The sequence below is a fragment of the Diadema setosum genome, chromosome 4 (genome assembly GCF_964275005.1).
Source record: "Diadema setosum chromosome 4, eeDiaSeto1, whole genome shotgun sequence".
Classification (NCBI taxonomy): Eukaryota; Metazoa; Echinodermata; class Echinoidea; order Diadematoida; family Diadematidae; genus Diadema; species Diadema setosum.
In genome coordinates, this window is record NC_092688.1 from 12205031 (window position 1) to 12217206 (window position 12176).

General features: G+C 36.7%; 1 protein-coding gene across 1 annotated transcript in view; it reads right to left on the reverse strand.

The window, feature by feature from the left end:
• Positions 1 to 5185: 5185 nt before the first annotated feature.
• LOC140227613 (FACT complex subunit SSRP1-like) overlaps positions 5186 to 12176 on the reverse strand; it is a 38534-nt gene continuing 31543 nt past the window's right edge. The window contains exon 16 of the mRNA XM_072308030.1: positions 5186 to 5419. Within this exon, the coding sequence (XP_072164131.1) occupies positions 5186 to 5419 (234 nt within the window). The remainder of the gene's footprint in view (positions 5420 to 12176) is intronic.

The window sequence follows — 12176 nt, forward strand, 5'->3', positions numbered from 1 at the left end:
AAACTGTTCATACCTGACTGCATTGCAATAGGTCTGAAGTCCCTATTTCAAGCAACACAGATATACTACACACCAGTGAGGTACTCATTCTGTTTGTTTTAGGTTCTGTCGCACAAGATACTGTATGACAAGATCGAAAACCTCTTGAAACCACCGGAATATTGAAGAGGGTTGGGAAGGAATCCCCTCCTAAGGTCATTTACATCTTAAATCGTCTTCAAACAGGGAGAATCGTCATGTGAAAGTGGAAGCTCCTGGTAAAAAAGGACACCTACAAATCAAAGAACACGTAAAAACGCAGCTGCTATACAAGGCTATGATGAACGGTATATGATGAAAACAAAGCAAAATCGCGAATTCATTCTAGGGCCATATCATAGAACCATGTTCTACTGTTCTAAGTCTGTGAATGACTCATTCGTGAATGAGCCCTGGACGTACACATTTCACTGCACTCCCTTGTTTGCTGTTTTTCTCCGTCATACCATCCCCAACGAGGTTTATAGTGTAGTGTCACGGGGTCATAAGAGTAGTCTGAATCTTCAGAAGGGGTGCATAGAGGCCACTGAGTGTGATCCATCTGTAAATCAGTGATTATTTGATTTTGACAGAAGTTTATCAATAACATGGTAGGATTGATTTTCAACGTCACCCTCTGAAACACTCGTTTCAAATTTTAAATTCGCCTTGTACATGTAATCTGCAGGCCAAGGGAGGGTAGCCATTGGTAATTAGACCACGAAAAAATACAAAAGTTGATTAAGAATTAATTGAAAATAATATTACACGCCTTTGTTCAAAGACCTCATGGAAATTAGACCTACCGAAATTAAAAAAAAAAAAAAAAACATATTGAAATACACTAATTTGATATCATCTTGCAATGTGAATTATGCGTCAAATGAACACTAGATCAAACAGTTATCAGATAAATTAGACAAACCGAGAATTAAAACTGATAACAAAAGAAATGTTGTGATACGAGATGGGGAAAAAACTAAGTAGAAAAGGTAGTAATTAGATCATTCGGTCATATGAAGAAATTAAACCAACTCATCTTGAACAAAGATACTATATATAAAACCACGGTAAGATAACCATTATACGTTGACTTTCCGGCAAAGCGAACTGCACTTTCAAAGAAAGCTGTTAACTTAGCCCCTTTACATAATTAATGATGTAAAATCACACAGTGTGCAAACCTTATAACAGAACAATATACACTCAGCAAAAAAAGAAAACAAAAACTTTTTCGAGTTCATATTGTTCATAGAAGATTTTGAAGAAAATCAACGTATTAAATGCCATATTAAAGGTAATTTAATTGGCTCTCAAGCTTGTAAATTAATACAAAGGGAAACTTTACACATGAGTGACCACATTCAATTTTAATAATAATAATAATGAAGTACATTTATAATGCGCCGTATTTATCATTACTGATACTCTCGGCGCATGAGAGCCTGCATAGTTCTACACATGCTGTGTACACATAAACAGTTAACAGTACAACCTTTCAACCCAGTCCGTATCCAATATTACATCATAATTAATCAAAACTACAATTAAACAAATATGATTTAACTAGAGTCTTGAAATGAGAGTATGAAGTTTCCTGACGGATGTTGAGTGGGAGAGTGTTCCATAGATGAGGTCAAATGTATGAGAAAGACCGTGCCCCCCCCCCCCCAACTGTAATGTATGCGTGGAATGTGAAGCAGACTAGAGGTTTAGGAGCCTAGTTGCCTTGGTAGAGTGTAGAGTTATATCAAGTCCTGGATGTATTGTGGAGCTGTGCCCTCCAAGGCACAAAAGTAAAAATTGCACAATTTGACATGATATCTTTCATTTGGCAATGCCCTACAAGATAACAGTGACAACTAAAAACCGATTTGACACAATGAGAGACATGAATGAAATAACAAAAACAAGTTTTTGTTCTCTTTGTCTCTTTATTACCTCAAACAAAAACAAAATGGAAAAATAATGGGGAAAATGAGAATTTTATATCAGCCTTAACTTCAAACAACTTCGGGAGTAATGGCATTTATAAGATAATTAAATAAACAGAATTTCTTTATTTCTCTCTTTTTATTTAGTAATTCAAGGATTCATGAGATAAATTTAAGACTCAAATATTATCTACAACTTTCCTAATTTCAAAACAAATCGAAATTTCAACCATTTTTGTTGATATTTCTTCTTATCTTATTTCATTTGAATTTGGATTTGACACAAGATTGTTTTTTCCCCTTATTTTTGGCATTTATTGATATTTAGACTTCAAAGATATTATAGAGATCAAAGGTCTACTTTTGCAACTTGGTTCATGTATCTTATCGTTTTAATTTGTATTTTGTTCTTAGTATTGTTATATGGTCGAGCACTTACGCATCAATGACAACTTGTTCATTTTTGCAATTTTTACTTTTGTGCATTGGAAGAGAAAAACAGTGTTCACTTATGCTAAAAATTTTTCCTTTTTATTGACCTACCAGGCCGATAGCCAACTAGATAACCTTCAACGTGGTATATAATACATTAACTCTTAACCAAATATTCTATGAGAAATATAGACTTGAAAAAAAAAGTGTTTACTTTCTTTTTTTTTTTTTGCTGAGTGTTCTGTAACGTTTGATATTGTACATATCTGTGAAAAAAAACCACTAAGAAAATACCGCTTTGTGCATGTTCAATCCCTGACAAGCCGTCTTTTCGTTACTTTCAATGCTGACATGTAGTTGCCGAACAAGCTCCAAGCATGTCGACATGCACTAGTGCGTGATATTTGGGGGCTTGTCCGGGAACTATTCATACAAATAAGCCATCTTTTCATAACTTTCGATTTTAACGAGGCGATTGGGAACAGGCCGAACATAAACACACAGAAAATTGGACAGAGATGCCAACTGAGAGGCCAAAATTACTACTATACTTCTCATTATGTATACACACAACGTATAATTACTGTAGGTCCTCAATTGTTGTACAGTCTTTTCATTTCACAATGTTCTGTTTACCTCATTCTGTGTTATCAAAGAAGTGAAACATATACATTTTGTTGAAAAATGAAATAAACTTTGAAATGAAATGAAATGAAATGAAATGAAATGAAATCACGCCATTGTTGTCAACACCTCCAGTGACCGGGATTACTTTCATTTTTCCTTCTATTTCACTTGTTGTATTTCACGACAGTAGTATAGAGAGTGAAAAACAATACATAAAATTGTGATTACAAGCAACGCATGAAGCGGATGAAACCGCCAAAAAATAATAATAGAAATGATTACTTGTATATATATATTCACAATGGTAGATAGTATAGAGAAGTATACTCCAAAAGGAAAGACGACAGGAAATCGCTGGGACAATCATCTTTTTAAAAGAAATGAAAAGTGATAGTCATTATGGTGTCTACATGATGACATTATTGGTTCTCATCTGAGAGAAAAAAAAAACATTATATATGCCTCTAATGCTATAATAACTTCGTTAATATGAAGGAAGAGAAAAATGACTCCGTAATAAAATTTAAATGTACTTTCGAAATGCTACGAGATAAAGACTGCTGTGCTAATATTCGTAATTCCTCGCCTGACTTCATCTAAAGTTAAATATATGAAGTTCCCTCCTTAAACTGATATTGATGATCAGAAAGTATGATGCATGCATCAAAAAAAAAAAGTTTTGAGTGAACGCATTCTTTAAAGAAAAAGAGCAAAACATTGATTTGTCTGTTAATCCCTGATATTGTTCTCACAGGAACGCTTAAAAATTGGATCACTTTTGGTATTTCCAATTAGGCAAGGAACATGCCTTTCTCTGCAGATGCTTTTAATCATTTACCAAGTGGAATGGAAACCATATATGGATACGCTTTACATCTTAGGCGACTTGACAAGGGTATTCTTAACAATTACTTTATAAATCAAAATATCATTTATTTCTTTGGATGTTATTGGTACAAAGATATTACTTTCCCCTCGAGTTAAAAAAAAAAAAAGTTGTATCACCTGCGAGCGTGCCTGTTTTTTTTTTTTTTTTCTATTAAATATACATAATGCATGAATCTATTCTGTCAGAGAATCTGCCAAATTTGCACTTTTCATGTTTGCATCTGCCCGTGCTGTCAATGTAGTATGAACAGCCCGAATGACGGTCTGACTTCAGTAGACTACCAAACTTTAAGGAGATCAATGCTGCCTTCTTTTTTTTTTTTTCTCCACGAGATGGAATAACATTTTACGATGAACAACTAACAGCGCGCACTTGGTACGCCGTTCCCATTTTGTCGTTTGTTTTGCCTTCATTTCCCAGCACGTCGGGTGCACGCGATTCAGACTATCCAGAGGGCATAAGCATTCTGTGAACAAAAATGCTTTGTGCAGAACTGGACTGACTGGGTGTAGCTGCCAGATCTGCTCGTTGCCTGGCATAAGATATTCATTCAAGAGCGAGCTTGTCCTCTACACTTTGCCGTTCTACCTTTCCCTCTACCCACGGATTGTGGTCTAATAACTGTATTCCAATCCTTTGTCACATATACTGCATGAAATTTGCCTAAGTAAAAGAGACTGCTACCATGGAAGAACACGGGAATACCACAATGGAGACTGTCACAGATTCGTCAAATTATCAAATGTGGACGAGATTCGCCATCTTATGGCAGTCATGTGCAAGCAGTGTTGGTATTCTAGGAAACAGTGTCATTTTGCTCTTGGTGATATTCGTGAAAGATCTTCGAAAACGGTTTAACGTCCTGCTCGTCAATCTGGCTATAGCGAACATTGTGAATCTCGCTGTGTTACCGGTTTACGTACTCTTATTTACTGAAAAAGGAAATAGCTGGTCAGTCGGCGTACTTAAAACTGTTGTCGGTTTACGGGTTGGAAGTGGTACCGCTTTCGTCGTCACACTTATGGCCTTATCGATCGAACGCTATCTCGTCATTGTGAAGGTCATGCGTTTTCGTCGTAGGCATTATTCTAGAACATGGTTATGCGTTTTGATCATTGGAATTTGGGTTTTCGGTTTTTTAATTGCCCTTTTTTACTACCTGATCGTATTAAAGTACAGGGGCGATCCTCCAACATATGCAATTATTTTTTGTCTGTTGTTCGCGCTGTACATCGGTCCATTATGCTGCATGGTGTATTGCTATTGTTGCTGCGCCAGCGCTCTGCTAGTTCGTCGCCGAAAACTCCAGGAAGATGATGTCAGAAGTGTCGGTGGTGTTTCTCTTCGTCGGCACAAAAAGAGTGTTCGTCTTATCCTGTTGTTGTTTGCCACCACGGCAGTGTTTGCAGTCTCCAAGATCCCTTCCCTGGCTGACTTCATGTGGCATCATGTAAATCAAGCAAGTGTCGCACGACCAGATCACGTGACACTCTTGTACTTTTGTTGGGTGCTCGAGAGCCTGTCACAGTGTGCCGAACCTTTGATATGGTTTACAATGAGTTCTTCGTTTCGCTTTCATCTCATGAAGGCGATGTGTTGTCCCTTCACCAGCTCAGTGTCTCTTTAATCAGTTTGCAATGAATAAATAGACGAATAAATAGATTGATGGAAAGATAGATAGATAAATAAATAAATTAATATATAAATGGGTATCGCAACATATTTTGAGGAAGTGCTACGATCAGAGGCGTCTTATCAAAGAAATGAAAACACAAAATTCCTGCGTATTGCACAGGCACATGAAATAATTTGTTGATAACAATTAAAAAAAAATGAAGCTGAACTAGTTGGAACAGAAAACCGTTGTTGTTTTTTTTTATTTGACAAAGGGCATGTATGTTTTCTGGTTTATTTACATAGCATGATGGGCATAATTGGGAGTACATTCAGATTTTTAAAGATATATCAATGTGAGCTGCATTTTGAATGAAAAATTTAAGAATAACAGATGAAATGTTTCAGGTCTGTTTTTTTTTTTTATGAGTGATAACTTTATTTCTAATGGTGTTGAACAGTACTTTCTTCGTCGATTCTCACCAACACCAGTGTAGAAGCTCCGCTTTGATGTGACAACGGTAAGGGTATATTCGGTGTCTTTTACTTTTTTTTAATCAAGAACGTAAACGATGAACAACCACCAAAACTCCTCAGTCTGACATCGTCATATCCGTAACAAGACCTATGATATAGTGAATACACGGGTCTGAAGAACACTTGGGTTATGAAATCTTGAAAGACAGATTGGAAATGTATGACAACTAGGATAAAATGTTTATCTGGATCGTAAACACAGAAGTGTTTACTCTGTGTTTGTTCTGAACTAGTCACAAGGCTTTTTTGTTGGTTAAGTTGGTAATAAGGCTAGAGTCTTTAAAAACGCACAGGTACATTTTTATCGTGCCAATAATATTCTAATGGATGCGTTTGTAAGCACTTCATGTACAGGAGATTGAAAATGACATTGCATAACGTCCTATCATCCACGATTTTTTTCATGCATAATGTATTGACATTCTAACATACTGAACCTGGAAACAATCACTATGTCATGTTTTTTAATGTTAAGACACAAAAGTTTTGTACTTATCCTCTCCTTATGAACCTATGAATGTCTATGCAAACTACTGAACATGCATTCACCTATCTCGATTACAAATGGCAAGAAAAATGTGAAAAAGATAGTCAAATGTTTGTGCTTCAGTAAATTCAACAGTACGCCGAAAAGTGATGTCGAGGAGCAGAGAGTCTCATGAGATTGTGAAATATAGCTTGTAGGCATAACTGTTGTCTTTAATATTAGAGCAAACAGAATGTCTAAAAACAAATATATAGGTAGGATGAAATACACGTATATAAATAGTTATGTGTATAAATATGTCTTTTTTTTTTACATGCGCCGAGTCATCAGCTAGTCAAGTCGCTTTCTTGATCATCCTTCTATCGATTCCTAAATAGCAGCTAGTAGCTATTTTACAGTCATGCCACTTTGCTGTACTTTGGCATGTGATGTTTATGGTTGTTTTGCTTTGTCTTGTCTGTCCTGTAATGTCTGTGAAGGTTTTTTATTTACTTTATCATGTTTATCTTTTCAGTATGTATGTTATTTTAGCCGATTGCATGAGTTGTCCACAGTTACAAGCTTTTTTTTCGTTTAGTGAAGCCCTCTTGTGGATTACTTCTAATCTTTATCGTACACTCAACTATTGCTTACTTAAGATCATTTCTAATTTACAGTTATTACATTTTTTTTATTACGCTATCATAAAAGAAAATTAAAAGTAAAACAAAATGAATATTTATCTATATAATGTGTGCATATAAATATATAAATATATATATATATATATATATATATATATATATATATATTATCACTTTTATTTATACTATAACAAACTATGATCAAATCGTTCAAGTATCATCTATATTAAGGTGGCAGCTACGTTAGAAAAAAAGAAGAAGAAGGAAGAACAATGCCTCAGTTCGAATTTTCAATGTACTAGTTATTGTACTGAATTGTACAGAAGAAATGTAGAAAGATTGTTATTGTACATAGGATATAAAGGTGTGACAGACTGAGCTGGGATGTGATGGAGGTATTATCTCAACGACTCGTCATTCATTGTTATGTAAGCTGACCTCAGATATTGATGTTTTGGGATGAGTGGAGCCCTTTATTGATTTTATTTTACTCTACCAAAACTTTCTAAGAAAAAAAAAAAGAAAAAAAAGGGTAATTTAAAATTTACGTAAGAAAATAATGATGCATATCATTCAATAGACTGATTTTAAAGGGATCGTATAGTTTTGGTTGAGACAAGGAGGTTTAAGAGTCGCAGTTCCAACTGGCTGTAATTATTCAAACAGTTGTCAGATTTCTGTTGATGTACAAAAGAATTCCACAGATGCATTTGTGCCTTTGATGATCGATGTTCGAAGCCGCCGTCTTGCTGAGCAATCTGAAGGTTCATTTTGAGCGTTAACGTAATATTGGCCATATATCTTGCTTATTTGTTTATTAAATGAAATAGAATTTCACTTAATGATAACGCATGTGAAACAAAAGTCAATCCCGTGCAGAAATCTGTTCAAAAGTGTAAATCAGAGCTGTATCATGTGAAAATGTTTAAAACTGTACCATCCTGGAAAGCCGGTTTTATCGCTTTTCCACTTAATTCCGACAAATAAAACTAGCATGGAATAATTTTCAAGTATAATTCTTTATTGATAGATATATAAGATTAGTGCCCGGGTATGCCCAGTCGAGTAATTTTCATCTTTATTTCAGCATTTTTTTGCGCAATTTCTATTCGCACATCCTCGTGTCTGTACCACCTATCTTTTATAAGAAGGGATAGCGAAAAGTAATTACCATCACAAAGACATATCTTCCTTAGAAAGTGGCTGGTGATTATGCGATGAGACACGAGTCAATTGTCTTACTATCTGCGTGGCAGATCCTGTTTAGCACATGCTTCAAATATTTTTGAGCGGCGGCATCGAACATCTAGTAAAGGAAATAAGACAGTTGTGACTCCATTCTGCTGAACCTCCTTGGTTGAGACCTAACTTCAGGTTTCTAACAGTTTTCGGTGAGATAATGAGAAACCTCCTATATGAAATATCATGAAAGATCACGAGGCATTCAACGTTTATTTGATGAAAATTGGTTTTGAAATGGTTGAGATACCCAAAATAGAGTGATCTTATTAAAAGGTTTTATTGCGATCGCTTTATTTTACTTTGTTTTTGGATGTCTCAGCCATTCCAAAACCGAATTTCATCAAATAAACTTAGAACTTGTCCTGGAATGGTGTGCTCTGCACTTTCTTGCAAAAAGTTAAAAGCCCAAGCCTCGCCTTCACCAATACTGTAACATCCCTTTAAGCGTTGGTGAAAGGTTATCTATGCGTTAAGAAAGATTTATCAACCTGCTGCACATTATCATACAGTGGTATTAATTAAAATTGGCATGGGTTTTGGAAAAAAAAAAAGAACGAGATTGTGGAAATCTGATATCGCCTCCCCTCCAAACTTTCGTACTGATTGGACTGCGCCTTACCTCCGGATGATTTTCAGATAATTACATTTGAACAACTATAAATAAGTTATACTGAGGACAGAGTTTCAGAATTTATGATAATTGGGATGAAGAATAAGAATATTTTAAAAATTAAGAACAAATTGCAATGAACAAGGATGATGACATGGCAGAGTCACCATAAGAATGCATGAGTTGGGGCTCAAGGAAGCAGAACAAAAGAAGAAGGCATGCATAGATTACACACGGATGAACTCGCAAGCAAGTGGTATTGTAATGGAATTTTACTGCTACATTTCTGAAATATGTGAGCCTCCTATGTCATCATCCTTGTTCAGTGGAATTTGTTTAAGGTTTTTCAAAGAATTGTTTCTCTGCTGAAGAACCACAATAAATTCCACAAATCTATTCATGGAGTTGTCGATTTATGTACTACATGATGGAAAAATTATGAAAATCGTCTGTAATGCACCTTTAACAGTTTAAAGGACAAGTTCACCTTCATAGACATTTTGGTTGAGTGAATGCTGCAATATTAGTAGAACACATTAGTGAGAGTTTGAGGAAAATCGGACAATCCGTTAAAAAGTTATGAATTCTTGAAGTTTCTGGTCAGTCACGGCTGGATGAGAAGACTACTATAGCTTGTGATGTCACATGTGTATAACGATATAAAGAAAGAATAAAGAAAAATCAACATATTTTCACTTTTCGCGCATAACAAAAGAATACTCGTCTTCTCTCTTTCAGAAGGCAGGGGGAATAATATTACCCTTAACATGCGTCAGTAACAAGTCGAAGAAATGTGCACTTTATTGAAAAAGTAAAGTTTTGTGTAATTCTCCTTATAATTCCTTATATTCCTTATATCGTTGTACGCATGTGACATCATACACTGTAGTAGTCTTCTCATCCAGCAGTGACTGCACAGATACTTTAATTGAACGAATAAGTTGTTGTCCGATTTTCCCTAAATTTTCACTGATGTGTTCTACTAATATTGTTGCATTCACTCAATCCACATGTATATGAAGGTGAACTTGTCCTTTAATCTCCCGTCATCGAAAGGAGTGACAGGGTCATCCCAAGAGCTAGACACCCGAGAGTCATACAGCCCACGATCTAGACGTTTCAAAAGATCCTAGGGAACAAACACCTACGACTTATCATTTCAAAAGGTAGACATTAAGTAAAGCAGATCCACGAGCTGTAAGCTAATCAGACCCATGAGCTAAGCCAAATTTACTTATTTGCGTCCACCTCGTGGACCGTCCAGAACGTGGTCATGCGTTACCTGATGTCGAGCTCGTGGGCCTTGTTCAAGTTCGTGGGCTGTATGACTGTATGACTCAGCTCGAGCACCCGAGGCCCTCTTGGTCACACTGGAGGCAGACGCCTACTCCAGTCAACGGCGGTAAAGTTTACTCTCTTAGTAGGATGGAATACAAGTATTGTCGAAGATTAAAGGGTGATGCAATGCCGTTTCGTTCCAATGAACACGGCTATGACGACACTTTCGTTACAACAACGTAAAATCTCAGACTCCAAAATAATCAACTACCGGCGTTTGCCTTACGATCCTCAGGACCCGGGTTCGAACCCTAGTCTAGACTGGGCAATGTTGTGTGTAATCATACCGTCCCCTCTAGCAAGAGGCAAAACACTCTGTCCCTTGGATAGGACATAAAATGGAGGTCCTGTGTGTGAGAGTCACAACTCATGCACGTAAAAGATCCCGCTTCATTCATTCATCGCAAAGAGCAGAGTGTTTATCCCGGCGAAGTGGTCCCACCTCACATCCAACTGGACCCCATGAAAGATCAGCTTAGCGTAGCTGAATATGGGCTATCCGGCCTTCTTCTCAGATGGAAATGAACAAACAAACACACAAAAAGGCATATATCTTAAGGTGCTATACATTATTGGGCTATAATGAAATTTCGATACAACGGCAGAAAACTGTCGGTCCCAAGGACTTCGCTACAGCGGGAGTCGCCTGAAGTAGATTGGCGGAATGGCAGAAGAGAAAGCAGGAAACTATGGGGAGAACTCTGACAAAACTGGGTCGAAAAACGCGCATCTGTGCCAAGTTTCCACTCCGTGTGAATTCTTTCCCACCTGTGGCAAGTACCCTTTTTAATTGTTCTAAACGTTTCGTGGGGATGACCGTGTTGTGTTAGGTGATAATGATTTGATAATCCTTAATCATGTCTGCACAAATTGCACATACATTAGCTAGTATCTTCTGGACTGAATGTCCTGTTGCATTATTATTATCGTTTGCGAATTGGCATTTGGGTCTGGGGACGTCGCCGTCTCAATGATGTTACCGTGGCTCAGATATCCGGCATCAATGGGACAGAATATCCCATGTATCAGCTGCAGTGACACGCAGTGCAGCCGTTTTGCAATGCCTTTTGCGAGTAAATGTAGGTAAAAGTCCTCGGGAGTTGGAGGAAGAAAGAAAAACAGATTGACTTCTAGAGCATAATATTGGTGATGTACACAGATAAACGTACATTTTACTTCAATATGATCAAGTCCTGATTTGCATATTATTATATGCACAAGCAGGGAAGCACATTTGGTTGAATATCACTTGTTCGTGATTGGAATTTCTTTACCACGTACGATGTTATTGAGTACTCACGCAACCACTCCACATGCTAACACAAGCTACTTTCCGTAATGTTGCTACAATCGTTGCCATACCAAATACTTTTTTTTTTTAATATTTCCATTCCACGTTCTTTCCGTATGGGATGTGATGTGTATAGCTAATAATGAAATTCATTGTTGCGCATGAAATATTGAGGCCCGGAGTTAATGAGAGTATGGTCACTGCGTGATCTTGAGGTAGTCTCTCCTGTATGTCCAAGCATTCAGAAACAGGTATAGATGATTGTAAAATGATATGAAGGATCAAACGTGTCGTACTTTGGAGAAATGGGTATATATTTTTATACACCAAAGTTGTTGAGGTTGTTATAAGAATCACACAATCGATTATACTGATGTAACAGCGATGTCCAAATAAATCTGGTTTGGTGTATTTTGGTCAGTTCACGTCATGTGCGATTATTTGCCTCTTATAACCCATTTGCCATCCAACAATGGATTATTTTCTATGAAATATGCTGTGAATTACATGTAACTATATAAGGGTAGAAATCGT